Here is a 15520-nt window from a genome sequence, read left to right as displayed (position 1 = left end):
TTAATAGGAGAAAAGGCATGCAAATTTATTACATACATGCACAGGAGTCCCACAAAATGTGAGACTCTAGTAAGGGCCAGATTGATGAAGTCTAAATAGCATTTGAGCTCCAAAAACTGGGGCCTGAGGTTTCTGGGAGGAGGTGGCAGCAGACGCTAGGAGGTTGAGGGGAGGAAATGCATGGCAAACAAAGGCTGTCTTGTCATGCAGATAAAACTTCTCAAGTAGCCCAGTCCTCAGAAGAGATGGTATCACCTTCAGTATCCTTTCCTGTGAGTTAATTGTCCATGTTTTATGAGATGCTAGGGAAAGGGCTCAAGACAATGGCATTCCTTCTGCAGGAACTTCCCTTAGAAACAAAAGAGAACATCAGAGAAGGCCCCTCCCTGCGCTTCAGGAGGGTTTTGGGAGGGAAAAGGAGTGAGCGATGGTCAGACACTTTAGTTCAAAGCATTCAGCCTCCCACAGCTCCATACTTTGGGGTATCATTTTCTGAGCCCCACCACCAATTTCCTAGGATAGGATTTTTAAAATTTAACTCAATAAATGCAGGGGTGGGCCAAGCGCAGTGGCCCACGCCCATAATCCGAGGACTTTGGGAGGCTGAGGCGGGTGGATCACGAGGTTAGGAGATCGAGACCATCCTGGCTAACATGGTGAAATCCCGTCTGTACTAAAAATACAAAAAATTAGCCAGGCGTTGTGGCAGGCGCCTGTAGTCTCAGCTACTCAGGAGGCTGAGGCAGGAGAACTGCTTGAACCCGGGAGGCGGAGGTTGCAGTGAGCTGAGGTCACGCCACTGCACTCCTGGGCAACACAGTGAGACTCCATCTCAAAAAAATAAATAAAATAAAATAAAATAATAAAATAAATGCAGGGGTGGCACATAGTATGACCTTTTTCCCAAATTTTTATCCAGTTATCCCAGCACCGCTTGTTAAAGCATCCTTCCTTACCCGTATTTTGAAGTCCTTTATTGTGTAAGATTTTCTACAGAATAGAATCTATTTCTGGCTCTTCATTCTTTCCATGAGGTGTAGATTATTTTTACACCAATGTCGTATTTTTCTTGCTACTTTGTAATATGTTCTAATATTACATATTAGAGCAAAGGAATTAAACACCGCTCACAAAAAAGGAAAGAGAAAAAACCCCATATGGTTATTGTGAAAGCAGATCAGTGGTTGCCAGGGGCTGGGGTGGGGCGGGGGGTGGACTAGAGGGCCACAGGAGAATGCTGGGGGGGTGACAGAACTGTATCTTCATTGTTGGGTTCCTTACATAACTATGCATTTGCCAAAACTCTAAGTAAGCCCAGAGCAAAATGAAACCATGAGACCCACCTCCTGGACGGATGAGTGAGCCAGCTGGGAACTCCCATGGCCCTCCAGCCTCTCCTCTCGTGACATAATCACTTTTGTTTTTGTTGCAAGAAGCATCATTCTTTTTCTTTTCTGAATCCAATATGGATGCCTAAGCCCCCACCTGCCAAGGGGGATGGGTTATCAATATCTGAACCGTCACTGCAGGGCCTGCGCCCTCTTTGCAGAAACCTCAACACCTACATCCCCCGAGTCTCAGAGAAATGTACCCAGCCTCACAGATAGGCTTCCTCTGCCTGCTCCATGCTCCGCTGACCCATGCCGCCATGGAGGCCCCTCTGTTGTCCCTAGTTCTGTCTGAGCACTTCTGGATTCTCTTCTGTTCTCTTTTCCGCCTGCCTGGCCCCAGTCACTATTTGGAGCGGCCTTCACTACCTCTGACATGTGTGGTCTCCCTCCCCCACCCACAGGTAAGCCCTATCAGGGCAGGGGACCGAGGGCCTTGGCCACCTTGGCTTCCTCACCTGAGAAGGCCCCAAATACATCACTGGAATGAATGGCAGCTGCCCCTGGAGTCCCTGTGCTTGGCACAGACCTGGTGCCCACGGACGGTGAACGAACATTCAGAGTAAGTTTTCCCCATCCACCCCACCCCAAGCTCAAACCCATTCTAGTATGGGGGGGCTCTGGTTGCTCCTGACTCCACATCCCACCAGTGCCTTCTGGAGCTGTGGTGAAGACACCACCCTACCCTGGCAATGCCCACAGCTCAAAGGAGACAGGCAAACCAACAATTACAGCAGCACAGAAAGAGCTGACGGAGATTGGCATGGGGGCTGTGGGCACAGGGAGGAGGGAGTGCCCAGGCAGGGGAGGCGGTGAGTTCAGGGCAGGTTTCTCAGAGCACTGAGGGGCTCTGCCTGCAGGATGAGGGCTCAGAGGGCTACAAGGGCTTGCCAAGGTAAGAAGGAGGCACCACTATCAGTGACTAGAGGCCACTAGTGTGTCAGAAGCCTGAAGGGATGGACCAAGAGGCCCAGGGAGCTGCTGGAAGGGATGACACTGAGTGAAGGACTGGAGGCCCCAGAGGCAGGGAGCCCAGCACCAGGAGGCAGCCACCTTCTGCAGAGCAGGCTGCCCGGACCAAGCCTGTTGGGGAGGGGCTGCAGGGAAGGCTAAGCCAGGGCAGCTGGGAAGCTGAGGCCCTGCCAGCTGGAGGGAGGGGCTGCCCTGAGGTGGTAGCCACTACGGTGACACCTGTGATCAGTGACACCTGTGGTCGGTTGGCCCCAGAGCCACCCAGCCGGCTGGGGGACCCAGGAACTGGTTTGTCCAGCCTGGATGAGCTGACGGGGATCCAGCTCCGAGACGCCCCAGGCTCAGGTTCAGCTTTCGTGCCCTCCCCCTACATCTGGGCCTGGCTTTGGTTTCTGGCACAGCTGCCAAGTTTTGGTACCTCCCACCCACTCTCCCCACTGGCTGTACTGGCCAGCCCAGCTCCCTAATTGCTGGGTGGGGAACTGTTCTGCAGAGCTGGTATACCGAGGTGGACCCTGGCACCAGGTGTGTGGGCCCCTGGCTTGACAGGCCCCTGGCCATGGAGGCTGTGATCAAGGCATCTGGCCAGCACCTGGCCCTGAGGGGCCCTCTGGAGGAGCCATTGTCCCAGAGATTTCCATTTGGAGTTTGGGGTTTGGAGGAGTTTGTGAAATGGGAATGGGTACCAAGGGGGTGTGTAGAGGACTGGCCTGCCTGACCTGGCCACTCCCCCTTTCCCTCCTCAGGCAGACAGGAGCTCAGGTACGGGCCTGCATGGGTCTCAGATAGGCCTAGGGGATCTGTCTGGGACACAGGCTCCACCCAAGCCTGGCCAGTGCCAAGACAGACTGGGGCTGACAGGAAGGAATGGGGTAGAGGGTGGGGCCAAGAAGGGGCCTGCACTGTCTCCAACCCAGACACTGGCTTTTGGAGGCCAGGCTCCCAAACACACCCCCTCGGACACACCCACCACCCACAAGCACATCTTTACACACACCTGCCACTTACATGGCCATAAACACACCATCCCCACAGCAGACAGTGCACACGCCTCACTCTCTGCCCTGAAAAAGGGGGCCCCCCAGCTCATGCCTCACACCCGTCCCCTGACATCCATGGGCACTAACTCCACTTCACAACCAGGACCCACCTGTGGGGCCTGAGGGGCTGCCAGGCACGGCCAGGGTAGCCAAAGGGAGTGAGCTGGAGCTCTCTGCAGACAACTTCTCAGAAGTTCCCTGAGCTGCCCTGTCAGGGAAGGGACTGGTGAGCTGACATCAGTGTGCAGGGCCCCCTGGGGCAGGAGCTCATCTAATTCAGCCTGTGCCCCCACACTCACAAGGGCCCAGCACAGCACCTGGCGCCCAGTAAGCACGCAATGCACGGCAGCCTGTCCAACGATGAGCGCGTAAGGAAGCTGAGCTTCCCTCAAAGGAAGGGAGAGACGCCACTCACACAGCCAGACAGAACCTGTGTTCCAGGCCGGGCACCCAGCGGGGGAGCAAAGGCCCAGAGGACAAGCCAGGTCTCTGAGAGACCAAAGGCAGGTGTGGGTTTTAGGGACCAGCCTTAGCTGAGAGCAGGGATCTGGGAGGACTGACCGTCCTGGAGCCCAGCGCAGGACAGAGGCAAGGCGGGGTGGGGAATGCTTCCTCCTGGGAGAGCTTTCCAGAATGCAAATCAATCATATTTCACCCCTACTTAATAATGCCCCAGAGCCCTGTTGCTGATGGGGAAATGTTCCCATTCCTTGCTCTGGTAAAGGCTCTTTACCAAGAAACCCATAAGCTTGCTCACCTCCTCTCCTGCACCTTCCTACGAACAGGGAATAAGGCAGAGCACTTCTAGGGGCCCCCCACTCCTATGGAGGGAGGGAGGGAGACAGGAGGCGGGTGCGGGGAGGGGCATGGCCTGAGCCTGTGGATACTCCTGGGGCCCAGCCTTCCCACCAAGAAGACATTTCATGTTCTCAAAATGCCTTGGTTGACTTGCCCTTTGTTTTCTTGGCATTCCCTGGTGTTGTTCCTTCTGAAAACTCCACTGGTGCTAAAGCTAAAGAAAGGAATTTCAGCCCACACGGCAGCTAAGGAACCGTGTGGGGCTGAGGCAAGGAGTAGGACTCCTCTGCTCCCAACACACATGCCCAGTGGCCATGCAGACAGGCGCAGGGCACACCCTCCCACTGACCACTGGCCATGGGAGGAGCTACTGCCCAGGTCAACAGCCTCAATCCCGACCATCCATCATCCTCTGGTCACAGGCTCAGCGTATTCTGAGCCTCTGGTAGAAAACATGGTTTTATTCTGGGGGAGGCCAGTGTTCCCACCCCAGCCTCCTTCCCTGGAGGAAGGCCCCAGCCCAGGTCTCCAGCCTCCCTCCCTCTGACCTGCCCTTCGGGACCTTGGGGCTGGTGATCCCCCAGCCTCCTTCTCTGGGCCACATCCACTCCAGGAAGCAGGGCTGGGCCCTGCCTAGGTGCTCCTCTGCCAGGAGGGCCTTGTCCTGGCTCCTGCCAAGGCACCCTACCCAGCCCACGGCCCCACTGGATCCCTCCTCTCCTTGCGCCTCCCCAGCCCCGGGCTGGCCTCTGCAGGTTCCACCCCAACCAGTGCAAGGGAAGGCTGAGCCGGCCGTCTCAGGGCACCTTCTGACAGTGTTGCTGCTGTCAGCTCGCTCTGCTGGCCTCAGATCTTGGAGGACTCGAGCCGGGGACTCCAGGGTGTGGGGGGCTCCCGCAGTGCCCGCAGTTCCTGCTCCAGTGCCTGGTTGCGGCGGTACATGTCCATGTACCCTCCCTGGATCTCCCGCTGGTAGCGCAGCACGCGCTCCTTCTCCTCCTGCCAAGTCCGCCGCTCCTGCTCAAAGCGCAGCGCCTGCTCCTGGCCCCGAAGTCGCTCCTGCAGCAGCTCAGCCCGCAGCTGCTCAGCACTGTCTCTGGCCTCGCTGCCTCCTGCCTCCCCTAGCAGGCCCCTGCTCTTGCAGTCATCAGTCTCACAGCTGCCTGGGGCTTCCTCCCGAGGGGCCTGCTCCTGCAGGCTGCGCACAGCCTCGCGCAGCCGGACCAGCTCTGCGTCCTGAGCCTGGGCTTGTGCCCGGCTGCCCCGAAGTTGTGTCTTCAGACTGAAGATCTCCGCCAGCTTCTGGGCCAGTTCCGCCTGGGCTTCACGCAGCTGCTGCTTCAAGAGGCTAATCTCGGCTGTCTTCTGGCACACCTGGGGGATGGGGAGGACGCAAGCAAAGTAGGGTGTGGGGAGCCGGTTTGGGAGGGGGCAGGCAGAGGAAGGGACCGGCAACGGAGATGGGAGAGTCTCGGAGCCCTGTGTCATCTCTCACCTCCCATCGGGCTTCCTCCTCTGGTCGTGCACTGGGGTCTGCCTCTGGGAGGGTGCCGGGGGCCCGAGGCTCCGGAGCCAGGCCCTGCTGAGCCCGCAGCTCCTTGCGCAGGCGCCGCTGCTCCTGCTGAGCCATAAACAGCTGCAGCTGGAGGTTGCGCTCGCTGCGCTCAGCCTTCTGGGTCACCTCGTGCAGCCGCTCCACATACAGGCGCTTCAGCTCAGCCAGCCACAGCCGCTGGCGCTCCTCCAGCACCTGTCAAGGGGAAGAGATGCATCCACCGTGGCCCTGCCCCCTAGAGGCGACTCAGAGCTCCACCTGATACTCCAGCCACTGATCATATCCTGTGCCCCTACACCACAGGACCCAGCCACACACGCGCTTTAACCCGGGATGCCCTCCAGGGTGAGGTGTCCCCATCACATGGCCCTCCCAGGGAGCCTCTCTCCTTCCCACACAACTCCCAGGCAAGGACCCCCAGTGACATGACATCCCCACCACCTGGGATGCAGAGGAAGGAAGCCAAGCCAGCTCCCCCTTTCTTGCTCTCTTGTGTCCCCGGCCACGTGGGTGAACTGGCTGGGGCCCCTCTCTCTGGCCTGTACCCCAGTGCTGAGGCACAGAACAGGACTCCAGGGCAGGGGCTCCCTCACCTGCGTGAAGGGGTTGGAGCCGTCCTCATCGCCAAGGCCCCTCTTGAGCTCCTCACAGGTCTCGGGCAGCACGGCTCCCATTTCCTCGGCAGAGGAGCAGGAGAACTCGTAGGGGGGTGGTGGCTCGGGCAGGCAGCTCAGCACAGCTGGTGGCCCAGCCTCCTTGGGTCCTCGAGAGGCCCGGTCCAGGGAGCCCCCGAGGTGGTTAAGGTGGCCAAGGGAGGAGCTGAAGGGGCTAGGGCCAGTACCAGGACTGCGACCAAAACTACCCCCACTGGAGGAGTCGGACAGGCTGGGCTCGGGCTCAGGGCCGCCCTCATCTAGGCTGAGGGCGTGCAGCAGCTGTGCCCGGGCCTGGCTGGCCCGGGGCCCGGGGCTCAGGGGCGGGTGGCAGGCCAGCGTGTGCAGGCTGCCATTGCTGCGCCACAGCTTCTGGCCTTTATGGGACGCCAGGCTTTGCATGGATAGGAAGCCTTTCCCGTTGCCCGCCGTAGGCTTGAACACTGAGGGGCGAATGCGGCACTGCCAGGAAGAGAGGGCAGAGAGGGCAGGTGTGAGACCTGGGCAGCTGCCTGCTCTACCTCCTGATGCTCTCACAGCCCCTGAGGGATCCTCTTTGAGACCGCGGGGCACGTGCCACCAGGAGGCAGTGAACAAACCTCAGGCCAGCCCATAGCACGATTTTCGTATCTCAGCATGCCCCGTCCCCACCCCATCCCAACATCAGGGTCTCCAAGGAGACCCCACCCTCCCCACACCTTGTAAGGGGCAAGGGCAAAGGTGCACCTTGTCAAAGCGGCCCCGCTCTGGCAGCGAGGTCTTGCTGAAGTCGCCCGCGCGAGAATGTTCCCGGTAGTAGAGGGTGGCATAGTCGGCAGGCTCGTTCCGAGGGGCCCGCTTGGTGTTCTTGGTGCTCTTGCCGTCCTTCTTGGGGAGGTGCAGGTAGCTGAGGAACTCACGCTGGCCCAAGCCCTTCCGGAGGAGCCCATCAGGCTGGCGGGAGCCCCGAGACCCGGCAAGCGCCGCCCGCAGCTCTTCAGGGGAGAAGTCCTGCCGTTCCAACAGGCTGCCCACGCTGCCCATGGCAATGCCAGCAGGGCCTGGGGCTGTGGCCATGAAGTTTCAACAGGGTACAGGCAGCTGCTTCTGGGAATTGGGAGGCTCCATTAGGGGCAGGTGAGCACTGGCTGCCCAACTTCCCTGGGGCCTGAAAACAAGGTACTTGCTCCCTGTAGCTCCCCACAACCTGGCCCAGGCCCAGGTAAGGCAGATGTGGGTCCAAGAGAGAACCCCGGGACAGGATCCCTAGACTGGCAAGAAAAAGAAGTACAAGCCCCAAAGCCACCTGCCCATCTGTCACTTGCTGGACTGAGTCTAAGGAAGAGCAATGGTGCCCCAGCCGAGCACCGAAGAGCCAGCTCCACCTCGGGGCCTGTGTGGGATTCAGAAGTACCGGGAGGGGATAGGCCTGGAAGCAGCAGGACAGGAGCCGTCCTCCCAGCACTGGGCCCGCACAGGGCTAAGGAAGACAAACTTGGCCGGGCGCGGTGGCTCACGCCCGTAATCCCAGCACTTTGGGAGGCTAAGGCAGGCGGATCACAAGGTCCGGAAACGCAGACCATCCTGGCTAACACTGTGAAACCCCATCTCTACTAAAAATACAAAAACTAGCCGGGCATGGTGGCGGGCGCCTGTAGTCCCAGCTACTCGGGAGGCTGAGGCTGGAGAATGGCATGAACCCGGGAGGCAGAGCTTGCAGTGAGCCGAGATCGCGCCACTGCACTCCAGCATGGGCGACAGAGGGAGACTCCATCTCAAAAAAAAAAAAAAAAGAAAGAAAACTCGGCCTGGCTGAACCTGACCTTGCTTACCCTCCTGCCATGTTCCCCACCAAATCTGTGGGGTGGGGAGAAGGCACAGAGACCCAAGGCCAGTGAGACCCTCCTTCCCATGGGAGAGGGGTAACCCCTGCAGCCCCTCTTCCTGCAAAGGGCAAAGCTCCCCAAGGGAAACATCTGGCATGGGGGGGAGGGTTGGGGGCTACAGTGGGAGGGATACAAACAGGAAGGGCCCAAAAGGAGGAAGGATGACGTGAACAATGGCCACAGTTTCCGGGACAGGTGTTCCCGTCTGGGCAGTGGTGGGTGGAGGAGGGAAGGGGCAGCTGGACTCACTCCAGCCCCTGTATATGCTCTTATTCCAAAGCCCACCACCCGGCAGGGTGGGTCCCAAATCCTAACCCTGGCGGAACCAATCGGTGTGTGACCCCGGCCAAGCCACTAACCTCAGTGAGCCTGGACTTCCGCACACACACCCTGGCGACAATAACACTTATCACTGGGATGCTGGGAGGATGGGGTGGGATAACATGACAGAGCACCCAGTTCAGGGCCTGGGCCACAGCCAGGGTCAACAGGCTGGCTGGAGCCGAGCTTAGCCAGGCACACAAACATCACCAAGGGACTAGGCTGACGGACCACCTTCCACCTGTGCTGGGCCACACACTCTGGAGGCAGGGCTGGTACCTAGTCCCCTGGGGATCCTCTGCACAGCCCAGTGCCCAGCATGGAGCGGGCGTGCAGAAAGGTCTGGCCGAGTGAACGAATGCCACCTTCTCTGCCTCCCACCCCTGAGCAGCTGCTCCCATTCTCGAACAGAAGCCCAGCAGGCCAGCTGCAGCTGTGGGTCCCCTACTACCACCCATGCTTCCGGGCACCCACTCCTGCCCCCGAACAATGGTCGTTAGGAGGTTCCATCTTCCTCAACCATTTCCAGGTTTTGTGTTTGTGGAAGACAAAGCTCTCCGGGAAGGGGACCTGCCCCAACCCCACAGCCTCACCTCACCCTGTGCAAAAATGACTTCAGCTCTCCCCCAACCAACCCCCAAACCCAGGATGGGGCGAATCCGGGTTTGCACACCCCACCCAGCCCAGCCCCTGAGAACGCACGTTGCAGGCCACATAGGAGATGCATCCAGGTAAGGAATCACAGGGGCTGGGTTCCTACAGCGACTTGGCCCTGCATACGGGTCCTGCTGAGTCCTGTGACAGAGTTATTGTCCCTTCCTTTTTTTTTTTTTTTTTTGAGACAGGGTCTTGCTCTTCACTCTGTCACCCAGGCTGGACTACAGTAGTGCAACCACGGCCCACTGCAGCCTCGAACTCCTAGGATCAAGCCATCTTCCCACTTCAGCCTCCTGAGTAGCTAAAAACACAGGTGCGTGACACTGTGCCCAGCTATTGACCCTTCTTAAAGGTCAGTGGGGCTCCGAAAGGTGAAGTGACTTGCCCAAGGTCGTAGCTGGTCACGGCTGCCCAATGTCTAGTGGGACCGAGGATTGGTCCCTACAGCCAAAAGTATTAGAATGGAAGCATCCTGCCTCCTCATCTGATACCTCCTTGCCACGACAAGCCCATCCAGCCAGAGATATGGTTTGTCCACGAGCACACTCAACTCCTCCTGCTGCTTCTTGGGGAGGGGACAGCAGAGACCTGCTCTCCAGCCTGCCCTCACTGTCTCCAGGGGACCCCAGACACAAATGCTCCGCCTTTTGCCATGCCTCAGTTTCTGCATCTCTGAAGTGGGAAAGGGCCAGGCAGGGTGGCTCACACCTGTAATCCCAGCACTTTGGGAGGCTGAGGCAGGAGGATCACTTGAGCCCAGGAGTTTGAAACCACCCTTAGCAACATAGCGAGACCCCATCTCTATTTATTTTTAAAAAGGAAAAAAAAATGAAGTGGGAAAGACCCCGCCTGCCCGGCTTTCCTCAAAGGATTACTGACAGTCAGAGATGGAGGGAAAGGGCTTATGAAATGTAAGCCCTGTGTGGCCCTGGGGGCGGGGACGTTGGCAGCACTGCCAAATACGCCCACCTCACCCCAAATGCACACCGCCTCAGCTTCCGGTGGGCAGATGCTCACTTCCTGTCTCGAGGAGATAACCGACCCCCAGGTTCCCCACGAGGCATCGCAGGTCCAGGGAAAGTCCCCGAGCTAGAGGTAGCCACCGGCCGCAACAGCGCGTACAACCACACACACCACAGTGTGCCACGTCAGCCCCACCCAGCGGCACAGAGAGCCCATGTTAGAGGACACGGTGCAGACGGTCACGTCCAGCAGCAAACACAATCATACAGCTGTGCACAAGGTCACCCACAGCACTGAGCACCTTCCAGGACACACTGACAAAGCAGGAGCAGCCCAGTGGCATGATGACCTAGTGTCCTTCCCAGCCCCCAGGCTAGTGAAGGAGCAGCAGCAGACAGCCCCTTCCCTTTGTCTCTCCTTAGGTCCTCCACCGTCCCCACTGTGCCCCTCCTGGCTGACTTCTCTGACTGGATTATCAGCTCCCCCAGCAGGGCGGAGGCCCCCAGCTTTCAGGACACTCCTCCCTGCCTATGTCACAGAGTGGGGACAGTCTCTTTTCCTAAAGGGGTCCATCCTACCTCCACCCCCTCCCCCAACACACACATTCCTTCCTTCCTGTTGCTTGGAAGCCCAGGGATTGCCCGCTCAGGGCAGGGCAGCTGTGCAGGCTGGAGGGGATTTGGTGGGGGAGGAGGGAGGGAGGACAGCAAGTGCCTTGCAGCCTCACTGGAACATCAGAGCAAAAAGCCGGGGCCCCTGCACGGGTCGTGGAGAGAAGGGTAGGGGACAAGCCAAGTGCCTGGGCTTCCCTGAGCTGGGAGCGGCAAACCCCCAGCCACACAGCTGGCTAGATTTGGGCTGGGACATTCAAGCCACATTCTCCACAGGTCCTGGCTAGCCCCAGTAAGGCCTCTTCACTCCTGCTCCCCGCCACCAGTCCCCTCACCCCTCTCCATTCCCCAAGATTAGCAGGCAGCACTGGAATCTCTGAACACGGAGAGGAATCGCTTTCGGACCAATCCTTAGTGGAGATGGAAGACACAGCCGCCCTGGCCAGGAAGCAAAGAAGGAGAGGACGCGCTTTCTTTGAGGGGGGCGTCCCAGAGCCTGTTGGTGCCCTTTTGGGTCACGCCAAAGGGCACTATCACATCCTCACAAGACACACAGGAGATGAGTTCTGTCATCCCCCACTTCACAAGAGGAAACTGAGGTTCAGAAAGTGAAGTAACGTGCCTAAGTTCACGTTCAGCCGCAGGGGAGAAAGCACACAGGCTCCAGGATTAGAAGTCCTCTCGGATCCCACCTTGCATCTCCTCTGGGGTGGGACATTCCAGTCCCCACATGGGCAGGAGTGCTGCCTGCCCTGGCTACAGTCAGCCCCTCCTGAGCCCTGGCCCCAGGGAAAGGTCCCACCACCTGCTGGGGGATCAGCTCTGCTAAGGGGCGTGTCTGCAGCTGCCCCTAAGGAATGGGACTGGAATGTCCCAGCTCCAAAAAGGGGGGGGGGGGGTAGTAGGCAAGGGGGGCCCAGAGAGGGGCTGGGAGAGGCTGGCCCACCCCATCCCCTCTGTGACAGACATTTGAGGCAGAGACAGGGGCTAAAGCCTGCGGAAGTGGTGCTTAGTATCACCATATAGTGCTTCACGGCTGCACCGCAGTCTACAGTTTTTTCTCAGCCCTTCTATTTCATTATCTCATTTCATCTCCACAATAGCCTCGTGGGGGCAAACAGGACAGTAATTACCCTCACTCCATTTTACAGATCGGGAAACTGAGACCTAGGAAGGCGAGGTGAGTTATCCAAGATCCCACAGTGAGAAGCAATCTCAACTCCCTGGGCAAGGTCCTCTCTACCTCAGCAGGTTGTCCTAAGCCAGGGGTCACGGGTTCCCCTCCATGGGCACACACTGCTGTGTATGTATTGCATATATGTCTGCCCAGCCCTCCATGCCTGTTTCTCCCAAGGACACCTGCAACCAGGCTGCTCTAGACTGCGGTCCACCAGGCCTGGAATCCCTCCTGCTGCCCCCCAGGTCAGGAAGAAATAGAGGAAACCTGCCTCATGGGGACTCCGAGTCGCTATGCTAGCTCTAGAGGCGGTGGCAGAAGCAGGCTGGCCGCATTCATTCACAGTCTCGCACATGCACACCCACACGCTGCCAGCCGGCAGAGAAGCCCTGCCTGGGAGGGCCCTGGGAGGAGGCTGATAACCGCGCCCAGGATGGCCTCCTGCGTCCGCTCCCTCCCGAGGACAGCCAGGCCCAATCTGTTCCTATGTGGTTGGGGTCGGGGGGTGGCCCAGTGGGAGGCAACGGGTCTCAGTTCTCTTTCTGGATACAGCCAGGGCCCTGATTTCGGCTTGTCCCCAGGCCAGCCCTCACTTGGGCCAAAGGCTGTGGCCGGGACTGGACCGGGTGCTCTGGCGGTCAAGACCTAGGAATGTCCCCTACCCGCAGACCCGCAGCTGCAGCCTGGTGGACCGGCAGGGGGTTGTGGGATAAAGGTGTGGGAGGAGGCGAGAGATCTCATGGGGAAGTCAGAGGGGCAAACGAGGTTGCATCCCCACGGAATTTGTGTCAGGAAAGCAGGGGTGAAGGCGAGGGTTCCCCAAAGCTGCGGGAGGTCCCGGAGCTACCTGGGGGGCGGGGTGGGAGGCGCGTCTCCCCCGGCCCCTCCCTGAGGCCTGCCGGGAGCGGCTGGGCAGGGGGGCGGAGGCCGAGGTCAGACGCCGGCGCCAAGGACGCCTGCCCCACCCAGCCGTGGCGCAGGGGTCCCGCGCGCTGCTCCCAGGAAAGCGCGTTTGCAGGGGTTGGGGAGAGCAAGGTAGCCTGCCGCCTGCCCCTCCAGCGGAGCATCAGGGTCGGTCCCCGATCCGGTGCCTCGGTGACCGGGAGCAGGGGACACCTGGGCGCACGCCGCACCTTGCCACCCCCGCCCATCTCTCAGACGGGAGCCTCGGCCAGCGGGACAGCAGCTTTGCCAAGGACGCCAGAAAACAAGACCTTGGCGACCCGCCCCACCCCTCCCCACCCCCCGAGTCCGGCCCGGGTCCCCAGCCCCTCGCGCGCCCCACTTACCATGGTGGCGACGCGCTCGCCGGCCCGCGGCTCCGCAGCCCTTGCGCGTCGCAGCTCCCCCGCGCGGATTTGAACCCTCCTGCAAGGCGCCGGCTCCGGCCGGGACTGCGAGCCGGGTCGGAGCGGCGGAGCGGCAGGCGCCGGGAAAACGCAGGCGGGCGCCGGCGCCGGAGCCGGATTGGCGAGGGAGGGACGCGCTCCGCGGCGCTCGATCGCCGGCCCCAAAGGCGGAGGGAAAACCCGGCCTGACTCACCGGCGCGCGGCGAGCCCACAGCCCGGCCCCGGCCCCCGGATGTGGGGGGCGGGGCCGCCTACCCGCGAGCCAACCTGGGCCCCGCCCGGCCCCGACCGCGCCCCCGGCCCTGACCCGCAGAGGCGCCGCACGGCGGTGGCAGGCGAAACCTGGGCCGGCTGCGCCTCTCGTCGCTGCCTCCCTGAGCGCCCCGGCTCGGACCCGAGGGGTGGGCAGCCCCGAGCGCGGCCCACGCCCCAGAGAGCGCACAGCGCCCCCGCTCCTCCTCCGCCGCCGTTCGCCTCGCCCGCCTCCTCTAAGGAAGAGGCGCGTGAGGTCCCTCACCTCCCTGATTGTAGCCGCCTCCTCTCCGGAAAACCTGATTTCCCCCCTTTGGGGATGAACCACAGTAGTACTTTGAGAAGTGAAAAGATTTTACCCCACGACTCTGGCTGAATTGGGCACAGAATTATTTTCTTTTTGCCTCCAAAGTATTCTAGGGGCAGCAAAATCAGGTGCCTTCAGGGGCCAGAAAAATTACGCAAATGAGTCGTGAGCTTCCTACTAAGACAGTAGGAAGACATGGAAACAGACACAGACACGTAAAGGAGTCATATTCGAAAAATTAAAACACCGTTTCTAATTCAAAAGTTAAGCATAGAGTTACCATATGACCCAGCAATTATATTCCTCAAACAAGTAATGTTCTTGGCAGTACTAGTCACAATAGTCAAAGAGCCAAAAGGTGGAAACAGCCCAAACTAACAATTGATGAGGGTGTAAGCAAACAATGGTAGATCCATTCAGTGGAATATTATTCAGCCATAAAAAAGAAATGAACGCCATGTGATGACTCATGTCTGAACTCTCCCAGCACTTTTGGAGGCCAGGAGTTCAGGAACAGCCTGGGCAACTCACAAAACTCCATCTCTATCTTAAAAAAAAAAAAGACCCGATGTGGTGGCTCACGCCTGTAATCCTAGCATTTTGGGAGGCCGAGGCAGGCGGCTCACTTGAGGTCAGGAGTTTGAGACCAGCCTGGCCAACATGGCGAAATTCTGTCTCTACCAAAAACACCAAACATTAGCCAGGCATGATGGAGCAAGCCTGTAATCCCAGCTACTCGGGAGGCTAAGGCAGGAGAATTGCTTGAACCCAGGAGGCAGAGTTGCAATGAATGGAGATTGTGCCACTACACTCCAGCCTGGATGATGGTGTAAGCCTGTCTCAAAAAAAAAAAAAGAAAGAAAAGAAAAAGAGGAATGAAATACTGATGATACCTGCTACAACATGGATAAACCTCCAAAACATTATGGCAAGTGAAAGAAACCAAACACAAAGCCCACATGTGTTAATGATGCCATTTATAATAAGTAAATCCAGACAAACAGAAAGCAGATTAGAGCCAGAGGCTGTGGGGAGAGAGAAAGGCAGAGTGATTGCCTAACAAGCATAGGGTTTCCTTCTGGGATGAGGAAAATGTTTTGGAGCCTGACAGAGGTGGTGGTTGCACAACGTTATGAATATACAAATGTCATTGAATTGTTTGCTTTAAAACGGCTAATTTTATGGTATGCACATTTTACCTCAATTAAAAAACATCTTGTCACTTGTGGAACAAATTTGGTCCATGGCCCACAAATTTGCAACCCCTTGTGTTCTATGCTGTTCTTACCAATTCTTGCTAGGACAGCATACAACCTCTAGGAAGAACTTCTGGCCAGGCATGGCGGCTCACGCCTGTAATCCCAGCACTTTGGGAAGACGAGGTGGGCAAATCAATTAAGGTAAATGATTTGCCTGCCTCAGCCTCTCAGTGTGCTGGGAGTACAGGTGTGAGCCACCATGCCTGGCTGGAAGACCTTTTTTTTTTTTTTTTTTGAGACGGAGTCTTGCTCTGTCACCCAGGCTGGAGTGCAGTGGTGCGATCTCGGCTCGCTGCAAGCTCCGCTTCCCGGGTTCACGCCATTCTCCTGCCTCAGCCTCCCAAGTAGCTGG

At 58.6% G+C, this 15520-nt stretch overlaps 1 protein-coding gene across 14 annotated transcripts; it reads right to left on the bottom strand.

Moving 5' to 3' along the window:
- N4BP3 (NEDD4 binding protein 3) lies at positions 1 to 13586 on the bottom strand. 14 transcript variants are annotated; one of them, XR_010157430.1, is made up of 8 exons: positions 13290 to 13586; positions 7133 to 7492; positions 6347 to 6868; positions 5694 to 5948; positions 4353 to 5572; positions 3511 to 3608; positions 1344 to 1485; positions 1 to 349 (listed from the first exon to the last, which is right to left on the bottom strand). XR_010157430.1 is itself a non-coding variant. In XM_016954381.3 (6 exons), the coding sequence occupies exons 2-5, from the start codon at positions 7460 to 7462 to the stop codon at positions 5045 to 5047; spliced, it is 1635 nt and encodes a 544-aa protein (XP_016809870.3). In that variant the 5' UTR covers positions 7463 to 7492; positions 13290 to 13560; the 3' UTR covers positions 1 to 1485; positions 5005 to 5044. The 14 variants fall into 14 exon arrangements, 4 of the variants coding, with proteins under 4 accessions (XP_016809870.3, XP_063667804.1, XP_016809867.3 ...); XR_010157432.1 differs by having other exon boundaries at positions 5005 to 5572; positions 13290 to 13560; XR_010157434.1 differs by having other exon boundaries at positions 1 to 344; positions 5005 to 5572; positions 13290 to 13560.
- Between the last annotated feature and the right edge of the window lie 1934 nt (positions 13587 to 15520).

This window comes from Pan troglodytes, chromosome 4 (assembly GCF_028858775.2).
Source record: "Pan troglodytes isolate AG18354 chromosome 4, NHGRI_mPanTro3-v2.0_pri, whole genome shotgun sequence".
In the NCBI taxonomy this organism is placed as follows: Eukaryota; Metazoa; Chordata; class Mammalia; order Primates; family Hominidae; genus Pan; species Pan troglodytes.
Note: the sequence above shows the minus strand (reverse complement) of the source record. Positions and strands in the feature narration are given on the sequence as shown.